A 17085-nucleotide genomic window follows, 5' to 3' on the forward strand; every position below is an offset into this window, starting at 1 on the left:
AGCTTGCTAAAAATCACATTTTATATGTCAAGGACAAATGATAAACACTGCATTTTAGGGGATTATGAAAATTATATATATATATATATATATATATATATATATATATATATATATATATATATATATATACACATACATATATATACACATACATATACATACATATATATATATATATATATATATATATATATATATATACATCAATTAAAATGTAGCACCTGCCTGAATTTGAATAAGAAATTTATTGACATAATTTACAACTCTTATTGAAGGTACCTCACTCATAATTACCAACACACTTTGGCTCTGGCATTTGCTGTAAAAGAGATCAATGAACACTCTGAGATTTTACCCAACATTACCCTTGGTTTCCACATTGCTACTGACAATCATAAGGAAACTACAACTTATCAATTAGCAATGGAATTTCTATCTACAAAAAATAAATTTATCCCCAACTACAAATGTAATGACCAGAACAATACAGTAGCTGTCATTGGAGGACCCCGTTCTAGGACCTGTCTGAACATGGCAACCAGTCTTTGTAACTACAAATTTCCCCAGGTGAGACATAAATATAGAGCAAGATGTTAAGTTCCCTTGCTCTTGAATGACTTCAGAATAGAATAGAATAGAATAGAATAGAATAGAATAGAATAGAATAGAATAGAATAGAATAGAATAGAATAGAATAGAATTTTTTATTGGCCAAGTGTGATTGGACACACAAGGAATTTGTATTGGTGCATATGCTCTCAGTGTACATAAAAGAAAAGATCCAGGTATCAGATCTTCATGATAATTCTCTTTACAAAGATCCCAGAAGCCTGAAACATTTGAGACAAGAAGGGATCAAATTTATGAAAAGGAAATCATCAAAATTGCTACACTATTTTGCTCAATGAGTAGCCCTTACATTCAGTTCTAAAACTGTGTGCTAAAACTGTAGCATTGGTTTTTTTTCTGTATTGCACTCAAGAACAGAAATTTTGATTAAACAAACACATGAGCACTGCACAATGTTCTTTAGAACAATTCCTCTTTTGCTTTTATTACTTTCTTACTCCCATTTACATCACATATGAATAGAATAGAATAGAATAGAATAGAATAGAATAGAATAGAATAGAATAGAATAGAATTCTTTATTGGCCAGGTTTGATTGGACAAACAAGGAATTTGCCTTTGTGCATACACTCTCAGTGTACATAAAAGAAAAGATACATTTGTCAAGACTCATAAGGTACAACACTTAATGATAGTCATAGGGAAACACTCAATATAAATCTTAAGGATACCAACAACAAGGTTACAGTCATATAGTCATAAGTGGAAGGAGATGGGTGATAGGAACAATGAGAAGATTAATAATAATGCAGATTTAGTAACTAGTTTGACAGTGTTGAGGGAATTATTTGTTTAGCAGAGTGATGGCATTCGAGAAAAAACTGTTCTTGTGTTTAGTTGTTCTGGTGTGCAGTGCTCTATAGCATCGTTTTAAGGGTTGGAGTTGAAACAGTTTATGTCCAGTATGCAAGTAAATATTTTCTGTAAATATTTTCACAGCCCTCTTTTTGACTTGTGCAGTATACAGGTCCTCAATGGAAGGCAGGTTGGTAGTAATTATTTTTTTTTGCAATTCTAATTATCCTCTGAAGTCTGTGGATTATATGGATCGTATGGATATGGATCAGCTTCATTGATGAATGGAGAAATTTTAATTAAACAAACACATGAGCACTGCACAATGTTCTTTAGAACAATTCCTTTTTTTTTTTTTTGCTTTTATTGCTTTCTTACTCCCATTTAGATCACATATGGATCAGCTCCATTGATGAATGATGAAATAGCAGCACTGTTTGTCAAATGGATGTTCCCCATTGAGGTGCACCAGTTTAATGGAGTACTACATTTACTGTTACATTTTGGATGGACCTGGGTTGGGAAAGTTTGCTTTGTTGAGGAAGATAAAGAGAGATTCATTCAGAATAGTCTTTCCATGTTTACAGAGAGAGGAATCTGCTTTGACTTTATAGAAAGTATCCCTCAAATAATGTATGGTAATGAAGTAGGTGAGATGGTAGAGGAGGCAGCTAAATTATACAAAGTGATCATGGGGAGTACAGTCATTGCAGTGATCTTGAATGCTGAAATTACAGGCCTGGTGGCTTTGAGACTAATGATCTATGCTTTAGATTCTGATGATATTCCAAAGGAGAGAAGTACCAAAATCTGGATCATGACAGCCCAGATGGAATTTACCTCCCTTCTTGTGCAAAGAGAATTGCCCATTGATTTTCTCCATGGTGCTCTTTCATTTGCAATTCAGTCGAAAGAGCTGACAGGATTCCAAGAATTTATACGGAAGAGAAATCCAAACTTAGAAAATGAAGACGGCTTTATTAGAGATTTTTGGAAAGATGCATTTGAATGCTCATTTTCCAGTGATATTAGAGATGGGAACATTGACAGGACCTGCACTGGAGAAGAGAAACTGGAGTCTCTTTCTCAATCTATATTTGAAGTGAGCATGAGCGGCCACAGCTACAGCATCTACAATGCAGTCTATGCTGTGGCACACGCTCTAAGGCAATTGTATTCTTCTAAATTCAAATATGGTCAAAGAGTTGATGAGAGGAGATGGAAGCTCTTCCTTCAGTCACCATGGCAGGTAAGTTTGGCTAATGCAAAATTCAGGAAGGTTACCAAGTAATTTGCTTAATACCAGAGGGAGAATAGTGGAGAATTTGCTTTCTTAAAATACCTGAAGGGGACACAGTGGCTCAGTGGCTAAGCCTAAACTTGTCAATTGAAAAGGTCGGCAGTTCAGCGGTTCAAATCCCTAGTTCCACGTAACGGGGTGAGCTCCTGTTACTTGTCCCAGCTTCTGCCAACCTAGCAGTTCGAAAGCAAGTAAAAAATGCAAGTAGAAAAATAGGGACCACCTTTGGTGGGAAGGTAACAGCGTTTTCGTGCGCCTTTGGCGTTTAGTCATGCTGGCCACATGATCACGGAGACATCTTTGGACAGTGCTGGCTCTTTGGCCTTGAAATGGAGATGAGCACCGCCCCCTAGAGTTGGGAACAACTAGCACATATATGTGAGGGGAACCTTTACCTTTATCTTACTAAAATACCTGAAGGCTTGTCTACCTTAATTAATAATGATATGAGTTTGTGTGTTCATAGCAATAGCACTTATATACCGCTTTACAGTGCTTTACAGTCCTCTCTAAGCGGTTTACAGAGTCAGCATATTGCCCTCCAACAATCTGGAAGGATGGAAGGCTGAGTCAACCTTAAATGTAGGAATATGTATGTATTAATGTATGACTAAATGTATGTATGTGTATTTAATGCACATTTGATGTGTTAAACTTTGTCAGCTACTTGGGTAGCATTAGCATTTCTCTTGTCTTAATTTTATTGAGAGTAAGATTTAAATGGAAAAACTTTTCTTTGATTTTTTTTTATTTTTAAACAAAACTTAAAACATAAAACAATTATCATCCATTACAATTACAGAAAGTGTATTGATCGGTTACAAATCTTTTGTGCTTAATCCTCTATCCAACATTTTCTTATTTAACAGTTTATTACATTATTATTCTCATTTACCAATTATTTGACAGTAGCTTATCCTCCATAAAGGAAATAAACCCCTCTTTATATGTTTAGAAAACTTAGAAAAACTTTTCTAAGCAGTTATAGATGGGCACATGCATTGTTATTCCTAGAGAAATGTAAATTACATGTCTGGATCCATTGGATGGCTTTCCTGATTTTTAGTACAGTACAAACTCTTAGCTACTATGATTTTCCACGTATCCATGAACATTTAAATACTATTCCCTACCTCCATCATAACATTCTCATCCTAAGGCAAAATGAAAAGAGAGGAAGGAAAAGAGAATATTATTAATTACAATGATAGCACATTTGCCAATCAACTGTATAAAGTTCATTTTTTATTATATTATATTTTCAATTTTTTAAAGACCATCCATATTTGGAAGAAAAGGCTTAAAATTTTCTACGATAGAGATTATTTTATGTACATTTTATGAAAACAGTGTGAATTCATTGTTCCTGGATTGTTTGATTAATCGATGCAAAGTGATCTATTGAAATTCTTCTTTCTTGATTTTGTGATGGAATTTTTATCTGAAATTGTTTTAATGAAAACAAAAATTAGGGAATAAGATAGTAAAAATATGTGGTGGAGAACACATTTCTCTTCCAGTTTTAGAAGTTGGTGTAGAGTGGTGATAATTCAATTTTCCATTAAATCCAGGCCAAACTGAAAGGAAGAAACTGCCAATCCACTCCAAAAAATTCTATTAACTCCCTCCCTCCCTTTCTCCCTCCCTTCCCTCCTTCCTTCCCTCCCTCCCTCCTTCCCTCTCCATGAAGGTTTCATCAGGGGTGAAATCCAGCAGGTTCTGACAGATTCTGGAGAACCAGTAGCGGAAATTTTGAGTAGTTCGGAGAATTGGCAAATACCACCTCTGGCTGGCCTCAGAATGGGGTGGGAATGGAGATTTTGCAATATCCTTCCCCCAGGAGTGGAGAGGGAATGGGAATTTTGCAGTATCCTTCCTCTGCCACACCCACCAAGCCACACCATGCCCACCAAACCATGCCCACAGAACCGGTAGTAAAAAAAAAATGATTTTCACCACTGGTTTCATGGTAACTGAAATAATAAGGAAGAAACTAAGATTTGTTTAACCCCTTCAAAGAATTCTGTTAATCCTTCCCCCCCCCATACTTTCTTTCTTTCTTTCTCACTCAGCTCCACTCTTTTCTACAGCAGCTCTCCTTTAATAACACTGCTGGGGAACATATTTCTTTTGGCTCCAATGGGGAATTAATAACTGGATTTGATATATCCAATTGGCTGACATTCCCAAACAAGTCATTTCTAAGAGTCAAAGTTGGAAAAGTTGAGCCTATGACTACTCCAGGCAGTCTTCTTACCATTTCTACCAAGGACATTATTTGGCCCCACAGATTTAATCAGGTATGTCTCAATTTTCACTATTATTATTATTATTTATTATCATTATTTATTTATTTGTCAAGCATGTATAAGGTAACAGATATAAGCATAAATATGATTATGAATACAGGAAATAGATATGAATAAATGGGGACAGTAGGACAAGGACGGTAGGCACGTTGGTGCGCTTATGCACACCCCTTACAGACCTCTTAGGAATGGGGTGAGGTCAACAGTAGGCAGTCTAAAGTTAAAGTTATGGGGGTTTGGGGATGAAACCACAGAGTCAGGTGGTGCATTCCAGGCATTGACCACTCTGTTGAAGTTGTATTTTCTGCAATCAAGTTTGGAGCGGTTTACCTTAAGTTTGTATCTATTGTGTGCTCGTGTATTATTGTGGTTGAAGCTGAAGTAGTCATTGACAGGTAGGATGTTGTAGCAGATAATTTTGTGTACTACTCTTAGGTCAGACCGAAGGCGGCGTAGCTCTAAGTTCTCTAAGCCCAAAATTTCAAGCCTGGTGGCATAAGGTATTCTGTTGTGAGCAGAGGAGTGGAGGACTCTTCTCATGAAATATCTTTAGACATGCTCAATGTCCAATATGCAGTCCGGGTTCCAGACAGATGAACTGTATTCGAGAATTGGTTTAGCAAAGGTTTTGTATGCCCTAGTTTGCAGTACAATATTACCAGAGAAGAAGCTTCACAAGATTAGGTTAACAACTCTTACAGTGAGCTCTGATACTTAGATCGTTAGAAATGAGTACTTCAAGGTCCTTGACAGAGTGAGGGTCATCTATGAAGTCGTATCTGCCCAGCTTGTATTTTGTGTTTTGATTTTTTTTTTTTTTGCCAATGTGTACAACAGAGCATTTGTTGGTTGAGATTTGGAGTTGTCAATTGTTTGACCATTCTGACACATAGCCAAGGTCTCTTTGTAGGGCAGTAGCATTGTCAGTGGTGTTAAACAGTTTTATATCATCAGCAAAGAGAACACAGTTGCTTATAAGATGATCGCAAAGGTCATTTATGTAAAGTATAAAGAGTGTGGGTCCTAAAACGCTGCCTTAGGGGACACCACTGTTAACAGGTGCAGGGTTTGATAGACTGTTCCCTATTTTGACTACTTGTTGCCTGTTTGATAGGAATGCAGCTATCCACTTATGCAGGGATCCGGAAATGCCATAAGATTTTAGTTTTAGAAGTAGTTTGTCATGTACCACTGAATCAAAGGCTTTATAGAAGTCTATGTAAATTGCACCTATTGCTTTGCCCTGGTCGAGTTGTGTAGTCCATATGTTTTTGCAGTGTAGGAGTTGAAGATTACAGGACAAATTTTTCCTGAAACCAAATTGTTTGTTAGAGAATAAGTTGTTTGTCTCTAAGTGGAGGGTAATGGATTGGTTTATAATTGATTCCATGACTTTGCAGGTGATACAACATAAAGAAATTGGTCTGTAATTTTCAACTAGGCTGGGGTCACCCTTTTTGAAGATAGGGATGACTGTGGCTAGTGACCATAGGTTGGGCAGGGAGCTGGTCCTGAAAGATTTTTCATAGATTATGCTTGGAGGTTCTGCTATGGCAGTGGAAACCTTTTTTTTTTTTTTAAAGAAGTAGGCACATAATCCATAAGGTCCAATAGATAGAGATGGTTTTAGGCTGCATAGTGGCTTTTCAGTGTTATCTTCTGTTAAAATTGATATGTAGTAGATTGTTGCAATTAGCTGTGGTATAACTAGGAAATGTGGGGCATAAGCCATTGCTGTTTACAAAGACTGAACCAAAGAATATGTTAAAGAGATTGGCTTTAACAGTTTCATCATTACAGTCTTTACCGTTATGTCCTTTTAAGGATGGGATGGATCTCGAGTCTTTAAGTTTGTTATTTACAAAATTATAGAAGGTGCAGGTGGATTTCGTGCATAGCAGGTTTTCCTCTTGTTTGCTATGGTAATTGGTGCATTCTGTCTTTTTCTGGTGGCATAAGGTTTTGTAGTGGCTTTTATTTTATTTATTTATTTATTTTTAATTTTAAAACAAACTTTATTCATTAAAAAACATTTAAAACAAATATAAGAAAAACATACAAGTTTCTCTTAATCAAAGACAAAAGTTACATAAGTAGTGGCTTTTAAAGTTAGCTACATAGCCAGTTTTGTTTTTTCACCAAAGTGGTTTTTTTTTTTTTTTTTTTTTTTTGATTGAAGCTTCCTTATTGTTATGGGAAATTTGTTTTTTCTGGTTTTGGAGGATATTAGTGGTACGTATAGTTTAATGACTCATTTGATTTCAAGTAAAAAAATGTTATAATGGTGTTCAGTTGTATTACTGCCAGTGAATAGAATTTGCCAATCAAGAGATGAGAGGTCAGTGTCTATGAGATTATAGTTGGCTTTTTTAAAGTTATAATTGGGGATCCCATCATTATGATAATCTTTGTAAGGATGTATATTGAGACAAAAGTCAATCATGCTGTGGTCAGTGTTGGAAATGGGTTCTTTTATTTGTAGACCATAAATTGAGTTTAAACTGTTGCAGAAGATGAGATCAAGGCAGTTGTTGAGTCTAGTGTTGTTAGTTACTAGTTGATCCAGTCCTAGATTAGTAACAGCATTGTCAGTTTTGGAAGACAGTTTTCTATTTGCTTCTAAACTGCCACATATTTTTGCTGGGGAAGTTGGGAGGGGGTTGTTGTTGGAGCGGTAGAAAGTTAGTTATAACAACATTCCGTACTCAAGGACTTTTGCCTGCGTCTGATGCAGACTGCATGAAGATTGTATCTGGTGGAGTGTGAAGAGTTGATTGGACAATGTGATGAACTTGTGGGTGTGGGGCAGGGCTGTGAACTCTTATCTGGGTGGGGGAAACCTGGAAGCTTTCAGATTCAGGTTTTCCCAGATATGCCAACATGACATCTCTAATAAATTGGAACTCAGGCCTCAGAGCTTTATTTTGTTGGGGGTGTTCCTTGGAACCCTGACACATTGTACAGGGTTGCATGTATGGGTTCAGTTGCACATTCATTTAGGGTCCAATTAATAAGAGGTAGATTGAGGTCAGTCTGCTACTGACACACGTATATGTAAATGTATGCATGTATCAGTCTATTCTTCCCCCCTTTGGGATATGATATTTATCTATTTTTAATTTCTGTGTCACCCATCTCACTAATACAGTGATTTTAGGTAGTTTACAATATAATAAAATGTTATAGAATACTACAAAATAACATTAGAATACAAAGATTAAATGTTAAGTAACAATATGATGGGAGTGAGTATTTTCCTGGGGGAAAGAATTTTTTTTCTACTGTCAGCCACCCCCCCAACATAGCAGTCTCCTGTTGGGGCCCCAAATCAAGCAGCAGAGCTAAGTTTTTAGGATCTTCCAGAAGACCATAAAGGAATATGAACATAAGTTAACTTCAACTTAAGCTTCAAACAAAAATGCAATCTTCACATAACAGGTAATATCAGTCATATTTTATTTATTTTTATTTATTTATTTTTAAATTTGTATACCACCCTTCTCCCTGAGGACTCAGGGCGGTGAACAGCCAAGTAAAAACATAAACTACAAACATTAAAATACAATTAAAAAGATATATATAAATTTGGCCCCATGATTAAAAATAATAACAGACAATTAAAAACATTTTAAAAAGTGTTAGGCCAGCCCGGCTTGCTGGAAAAAGAAGGTTTTAAGGGCACGGTGGAAGGCACCGAGGTATTGGATTCTCCTTATCTCTGGGGGCAGCTGATTCCAGAAGGTAGGTGCCCCCACAGAGAAGGCCCTCCCCCTGGGGGTCACCAGCCTACATAGTTTGGCTGATGGCACCCCTAGGAGGCCCTCTCTGTGGGAGCGCACAGGTCAATGGGAGGCCGTCAGTAGCAGCAGGCAGTCTCGAAGATAACTAGGTCCTTTGCCATGGAGCGCTTTAAAGGTGATAACCAACACCTTGAAGCGCACCCGGAAGACCACTGGGAGCCAGTGCAGCTCACGCAGGAGAGGTGTTGTATGGGAGGCCATGCGGCTCCCGTGACTACCCACGCGGCCGCATTCTGGACCAGTTGGAGCCTCCAGGTGCTCTTCAAGGGGAGCCCCATGTAGAGAGCGTTGCAGTAGTCCAGGCGAGAGGTGACGAGGGCATGAGTGACTGTGCACAGGTAATCCCGATCAAGAAAGGGCCACAACTGGTGAATCAGGCGAACCTGACAGAAGGTCCCCCTGGCTACAGCCATCAGATGTTCCTCCAAGGACAGCTGCGTATCCAGGAGGACTACCAGATTGCACGCCCTCTCTATGGGGGCCAAAGACTCGCCCCTGATAGTCAGTGATGGAGTCAATTGACTATATCAGGATGCCGGGAACCACAGCCACTCAGTCTTGGAAGGGTTGAGCTTGAGCCTGTTCCTCCCCATCCAGATCCGCACAGCCTCCAGGCACTGGGACATCGCTTCAAGGGCATCGTTGGGGTGGCTTGGGGTGGAGATGTACAGCTGGGTGTCATCAGCGTACTGATGGTACTTCACCCCAAAGCCACAGATGATCTCGCCCAGTGGCTTCACATAAATGTTGAACAGAAGGGGCGAGAGGACCGACCCCTGAGGCACTCCACATATAAGAGGCCTTGAGGTCGACCTCTGCCCCCTTGCCAACACGAACTGCGACCGGTCTGAGAGAAAGAAGGAGAACCACCATAACACGGTGCCCTCCATCTCAACTCTTCCAACCGGTGCAGCATGATACCATGGTCGATGGTATCAAAAGCCGCTGAGAGGTCTAACAGGGCCAGAACAGAAGAGCAACTCCTGTCCCGAGCCCTCCAGAGATCATCTACCAATGTGACCAATGCCATTTCCATGCTGTGCCCGGGCCTGAAACCTGACTGGAACGGATCTAGATAAGACGTTTCCTCCAGGTACTGCGGAAACTGTTGTGCGGCCACACTCTCGACAACCTTCGCCACAAAGCCAAGGTTGGAGACAGGACGATAGTTGGCTAATACTGCTGGGTCCAGGGAAGGCTTCTTGAGGAGAGGCCTCACCACCGCCTGTTTCAAGGCCATGGGGAAGTAACCCTCACTCAACAAAGCATTAATAATTCCCTGGAGCCAGCCTCATGTAACCTCCCGGGAAGCCAGTACTAACCAGGAGGGACACGGATCCAGTAAACATGTGGCCGCACTAAGTCTCCCCAGAATCCTGTCCATGTCATCAGGGGTCACAGAGTCAAACTCTTCCCAGATAACGTTCTCAAGACTATTCCTCGCCACCCTGCCCGAATCTACCCAGTCAGAGTCCAAATCCCCCCGGATCTGAGCAATTTTGTCATACAGATATTGTCCGAAATCCTCGGCCCTGCCTTCCAAGGGGTCCTCCCGTCCTCCCCGGTGGAGCAGGGAGTGGGTCACCCTAAACAGGGTGGCCGGAAAATTCTCTGATGACGCAATAAGAGCGGAAAAGTAATTAAACTTTGCCACTTTTATCGCCACTAAGTAGGTCTTAATATGAAACCTTACCAGTGTTCGGTCAGATTCAGCGAGACTGGCCCTCCAACCTCTCTCTAGGCATCTTTTCCAGCGTTTCATCTCCCTCAGCTCCTCGGTGAACCTAGGAGCCGTGAGGGATTGACACCGGGTCAGAGGCCACAAAGGTACAACTCGATCCAAGGCCCCACCAGCTGCCCGATCCCAGGCAGCCACCAGGTCCGCCGCCCAGTCGTGTGCCAGATCTTCAGGAAATGGCCCAAGCTCCATCTGGAACCTATCAGGATCCATCAGGTGCCTGGGGCGGACCCACCTAATTGGCTCCACCCCCCTGCGGCGGGGTGTAGCGGTTTGAAGGTCCAGACGAAGGAGTGAGTGATCTGACCATGACAAGGGTTTCATGTCTATATCCCCTATAATAAGACCACTCAACCACTGGCCAGAGACAAAAATCAAGCCCAGAGTGTGTCCCCCCCCTGTGAGTGGGGCCATGAACTAACTGGGTCAGGTCCATGGCCGTCATGAAAGCCACGAACTCCCGTGCCATCTCCGACATTTCACGAACGGACGGCAAGTTGAAATCAACCATGACCATAAGCCTGGGTGTATCAACTGCCACCGTGGCTATCACATCGAGTAGCTCGGGCAGGGCCATTGCTACGCGGCAGGGAGCCAGGTACGTAAGCAGCAAGCCCATCTGAACCCCATGACCCCATCTCACAAAGAGGGACTCACATCCGGCAATCTGTGACACAGTGATCCCTCTCGGACCAAGTCCTTCTTTAATAATAACCACCATCCCCCCTCCCCTCCCCTGGGCCCTTGGCTAATGGAATGCTCTGAAGCCTGGTGGGCACATCTCAACCAGAGGGACCCCTCCCTCCGGGCCCAACCAGGTCTCCGTAATACCTGCCAGGTCCGTTCCCCCCTCTTGAATAAGATCGTAAATGAGGGGGGGTTATTTACCACGGACCTGGCATTGCACAGTATCAGCCAGAGGCCCAGGTCCTGAGTAACTGTGCCACCTAGTATCCGAGAGGAGCCTTGGGGACCGGGGCGCACAATTGCTCTCAAGTAGCAAGTGCGCACCCCCAACACATGATATGGTCCCCTGCTCCCGCCATATCTGCCCCTCCCATCCACCGTACTAACTCAATTTTGTATCCTAATTCCTGCCATTGTATGCCATAATTTTTAAACTAAGATATAGCCCATGAAAAAGTTAACATATTCAGTGTATTAGAGAATATAGCATAATTGTTATAACTCTATTATATTATATTATATTAATAAAGACAATAAAGTTAAGATTACTCACAATTATTATTAAACAATTAAACAATATAATATAATTAATTTAATTATTTTATAATTAATTAATTTATAATAATATAATTATATAAACAATATAATTAATTTGCTGATAAAACATTATACTGTTTTAAATTATTGTTTATATTGATCCAGCTTAAATAGTTATTTAAATAAAATAAATGAAAGACACAAAAATATGTGGAATAAAAAAGAATTTTAATACTAGGGTTTCAAATTCTTTAAAATTAATCTGTTTCAATGCTTATGTGACTGATTGGAGCCTACATTTCAAAGAAAGTTTTTAATGTTAGAATTAATAATCTAACGTTAATTTGTCTGAGACAGATTACTTCACAAAATCCATATTGTAGTGAGGCAAGGGAATTTACACTGACATTGGAGGCATGTCAATTAATACATTTTTCATGCCTATGTTTTTGCAGATCCATACAAAATAATGAATGTAAGATTAAAGAAACTGCATTTTAGTAAAATAAATCAAAGTGTAGCCAAAAGATGGTATATTAATACTCACAGTAACTCAGTGGTGGGTTTCTACTGGCTCGCCCCGGTTCACGCAAACCAGTAGTGGCAGAAGCAGGAGGCTCCACCCACCCACCCAGACATCATCATGGATGTTCTGTGCATGTGCAGAAGGTTATGTGCATGCACAGAAGTGCCGCACGTGGTCACAGTTCTGAACCGGTAGTGAAGATAAGTGAAACCCACCACTGCAGTAACTGCATATTATACTAAACAGAGCACAGTCCTTAGCCTCTGATATTTCCAAATTGGTTTTAAGTGTAGCATGCCCCGTATCAGGCATATACAGGTAGACTATGCTTAATGATAATAAGTTCCAGTTACTATAGAAAGTGGTCTTACATATCGTGGATTTTATATGAACGTCACCACATTGTACCAAGTACCCAGATTGCTTTAAGAAGAGTAGGAACCCAAAACAAGATTGGAATCTTAAGGAAAGTGTCTTTTAAGGGCTCCAGAATGAAAAACTGTCCAAGCAGCTTCTGATATTGGTTTTCTTCAGAATAGTTTTTAAAATATAGTGTTTGCCACAATCACACCATTAGTAATATATGAGGGATAAGGAAAAGTAGAGGGTTTTAGTAGGTAATTTAAACCAGCAACAATTCTGAAAAATGGACCACCAAGTTTCAGATTTGATATAAAGATTTTGAGTATTTGTAACTGATCAAAAGTTATGATTTATAACAAAAAGTTATAAATCATGAAACATAACTTCTTTATCCCAAAGGTGCCATTTTCTTTTCTTTTCTTTTCTTTTCTTTTCTTTTCTTTTCTTTTCTTTTCTTTTCTTTTCTTTTCTTTTCTCTTCTCTTCTCTTCTCTTCTCTTCTCTTTTCTTCTTTCTTTCTTTCTTTCTTTCTTTCTTTCTTTCTTTCTTTCTTTCTTTCTTTCTTTCTTTCTTTCCAAGAGGCAACTGGACTTTCTGGTTTCTCTTTGAAGACGTTTTGCTTCTCATCCAAGAAGCTTCTTCAGCTCATAAACTTTTTTATGTGAAAGAATTCTGATTTTATTTATCAACAGACATTACCTCTTTCCATCTGTAATGAGAAATGTCCCCTTGGCCATAGCAAGATAAAAGTGGAAGGGAAATTATCTTGCTGCTATGACTGTAGACAATGTGCAGAAGGAAAGATAGCTGACCAAATGGGTAAGCAAAGGAATATATTAAATATATCAATGATACGTATTGAACAAAGTAGTACTTGTTGATAGACTATCTGGGATTCTTCCTTTGTATCTTCTTTTGATAGTAAAGGTAAATTGAGAGTGGTAATTCTTTTTCCACGGGTTTCTGGTTGGTTTTACATCCTATTCTATCCAGATGTAATGATAGATTGATTTGAGTGACAAAGTTATAGAATTTATATCATTGCAATTCTCATATGAGAATTAGATGACTGACAACCACCAATAAAAATAGGAATAAAAACAATATCGTCCCCACAAGGCACCAAACCAATCTTTATCCTGAACCAATGATTGGAGAAGAATCAGGTTCCACAAATATCTTGGCTGTAATACAGGACTTTAAAGATGATAATAGCCACCTTAAAGTGTACCCAGAAAGCAACTGGGGCCAGGGCAGCTCACGCAGCACTAAGATAACTCAGGTGAATGATATGGTACCCAGAAATGCTTTGCTGCTGTATTCTGGACTAGTTGCTTATACCAGATAGTCTTCAAGGGCAGCTTCATTGCAATAATTCAGTTGGGAGGTGTGATGAGAAGATGAGTAGATATTGAGGGAGTGAAGGAAGGGCCACTACCAAGGCAATGATCAGATAAAAGAAAGTTGTGTCCAAGATAGACTGTGAGATTTTGGTCAGTCGTTCAAGGTAGAGCATATTAGGAAACTAAACTCATGCAGGATATACTACATTTAGTATGAGGCAGGGGTGAAATCCAGCAGGTTCTGACAGGTTCTGGAGAACCAGTAGCGGAAATTTTGAGTAGTTTGGCGAACCGGTAGTGGAAATTTTGAATAGTTCAGAGAACCAGCAAAATACCACCTCTGTCTGGTCCCAGAGTGGGGTGGGAATGAAAATTTTGCAATATCCTTCCCTCAGGAGTGGAAAGGGAATGGGAATTTTGCAGTATCCTTCCCCTAGAGTAGGGTGGGAATGGAGATTTTGCAATATCCTTCCTCTGGAGTGGGGTGGGAATGGAGATTTTGCAGTATGCAGTAGCCCTGCCACGCCCACTAAGCCACGGCAACCAAGTCACAGCACGCCCACCAAGCCACACCCACAGAACTGGTAGTAAAAAAATTTGGATTTCACCACTGGTATAAGATTATAGTAATGGACTCCTGCAAATCTAAATGTGCTTCTCTCCTCCCTCCATTTATTTGCATGAGAACTAGGGAGGACTTATACTATAAACCCCGATTCAGCTTTCTTTTATCTGGCAGTGGCTCTTCCTCCTACCCTTCAAGGTCAATCTTTCTGTCCATTATATGAAGTGATTAAGAGCAGAGGTAGCTGTAAAGCTCAGGGCTTATTGAAAATGAGCATTCCAATAGTGCTCAGACTCTGCTTACATGCTCCTATAAATTACTTTAAGAAAAAAAAAATATCCAAATCCCCATGTCAGTCATTATATCTCAGTGTAACTAGTCTGTGATATGCATGCTTAAAAACAATAATGTTTTTATGACCTGTTTTGTTTTTCTTTCTTTCTTTTTAGACTTAGATGATTGTTTTGCATGTCCAGAAGATCAATATCCAAATAATGACCAGGATTGTTGCCTTCAAAAAATTGTAGTTTACTTGTCATATCAAGATCCTATGGGCAGTTCTTTGGCAATGATTGCAATCTTTTTTTCTGTGATGACAGCTTTGGTGCTGGGGATCTTCATTAAACACAAGGACACTCCCATTGTCAAAGCCAACAACAGAAACCTCACCTACATTCTTCTCGTTGCTCTCCTCCTCTCCTTCCTTTGCACTCTGCTCTTCATTGGGCAACCTGACCAAATGAAATGTCTCATGCGACAAACTGCATTTAGCATCATGTTCTCTATAGCTCTTTCTTGTATATTGGGGAAAACAACCATTGTTGTTCTTGCTTTCATGGCTACCAAGCCAAGCTCCAAAATGAGGAAATGGGTGGGGAAAGGGCCGGCTATCTCTATTGTTCTATCTTGCTCCCTGGCACAATTCTCCATTTGTGTGATGTGGCTTGCTATTTCTCCTCCCTTCACCGATTCTGACATGCACTCCATGGCTGAAGAAATTGTCCTGCAATGTAATGAAGGTTCAACCACTATGTTTTATACTGTCCTAGGCTTTATGGGGTTCTTGACTACAGTCAGCTTCACAGTGGCTTTCCTAGCTAGGAATTTACCTGACAGTTTTAACGAAGCCAAATTTATCACTTTCAGCATGTTGGTCTTTTGCAGTGTCTGGATGTTATTTGTTCCTACCTATCTGAGCACCAAGGGGAAATATATGGTGGCTGTGGAGATCTTTTCCATTTTGGCTTCAGCAGCTGGATTATTGGTCTGCATCTTTTCCCCCAAATGCTATATCATTATTCTGAGGCCTGATTTGAATACAAAGGAGCAAATAACAAAGAAACAAAATTGAAGTTTTAGCTAACAAAAGTGAATGAAGTCCAGTTTGTGACCGTTATCTTTTCAATTTTTTTGTAGTGTTTGGGTCTTCTGTACTATGTCATATTGGAACACCAAATTAATACACACAATGGTAACTATGAGATGTCTCCTGAGCAATCTCATGAACCTAGATATCTGCTCTGAATCTGCTCTTTCAAAAATTAGATAATATTGCTGACCACTCATATAAATAAAGGAAAATCAAGGAGGAATTAAAATCTCTGGGTAGTTTTATAATGTGAAAAAAATGTTATTGGTCTCCTCCAGCACATGAACTTTATACCTCTATGAGGGAGGGAATTTGGGATTTTGTCAGAGTTTGTTGCAAAATCAAATCCAGAAAGCACACACAGGCAAACACACAGCAGGATTCATTAACTTCTTTATATACATAATAATACATGAAGTAAATTTACAATACCAACACAAGGAGAGCACAGAAGTCTAGTTTCAGTTCAGAGTTCAGAGCAGGTAAGCCCAGACATGTTTATCTCTCAGCACAGAATCAGAATCAGAGTTTAAAGCTGCAGGGTTAAGCTATGCTCAGACTTCTTACTTAAGTTTCTGTTTCTAAACAGTTCCCATTGGCTGACCTGTTACCATGTCTATCCAAAGCCCCCATTGGCTGACTTAGTTGCTATGCCTATTCATTGACTGATCTATTTCAACTTTCAATTTGCATTCAGGTGCAGTGTGGCAGAAAGGCTTCCCAGCTCTATTTACCTCACACATTCAAACACCCCACATAACTTTATTCCCAGGCATCCAAGCAGGTGTTTCATCTTCATGTGATAAATGAGCCATACCCTGCCATTTCTAAGATGTGCTGACATCCAGAGGCAGCCAAACCACACCCAGTCTGTTAGCCTACAAAAGCAAATGCTAAGATGGAATGAGGAGAATTATAGAGGAAAGATGATAACAAATCTGCAGATAGGGAAATGAAAGTGAGATCTGGAGATTGCCAGCAATTACAAGCAGGCTGTCAGGGTTCTGACAGATGCCCTAATTAATTCATGAGTCTAGAGCCAAGTTTTTTAAAAAATCCAGTTATTTATTAGGAGCAACATGTTGGCACATACCCAAGTGGAGTCAGCTCTGCCCCATGTA

General features: G+C 39.8%; 1 protein-coding gene across 1 annotated transcript; it reads left to right on the plus strand.

Annotated features, from left to right (window-relative positions):
• The first annotated feature begins 1840 nt into the window (after positions 1–1840).
• Positions 1841–15946, plus strand: LOC139324512 (vomeronasal type-2 receptor 26-like). The gene is made up of 4 exons (XM_070954224.1): positions 1841–2677; positions 4801–5028; positions 13380–13506; positions 15045–15946. The coding sequence occupies exons 1-4, from the start codon at positions 1841–1843 to the stop codon at positions 15944–15946; spliced, it is 2094 nt and encodes a 697-aa protein (XP_070810325.1).
• Positions 15947–17085: the final 1139 nt, after the last annotated feature.

Source organism: Pituophis catenifer, unplaced genomic scaffold (assembly GCF_029215685.1).
Source record: "Pituophis catenifer annectens isolate HBS135680 unplaced genomic scaffold, rPitCat1.0.hap2 SCAF_15, whole genome shotgun sequence".
NCBI classification, from domain to species: Eukaryota; Metazoa; Chordata; class Lepidosauria; order Squamata; family Colubridae; genus Pituophis; species Pituophis catenifer.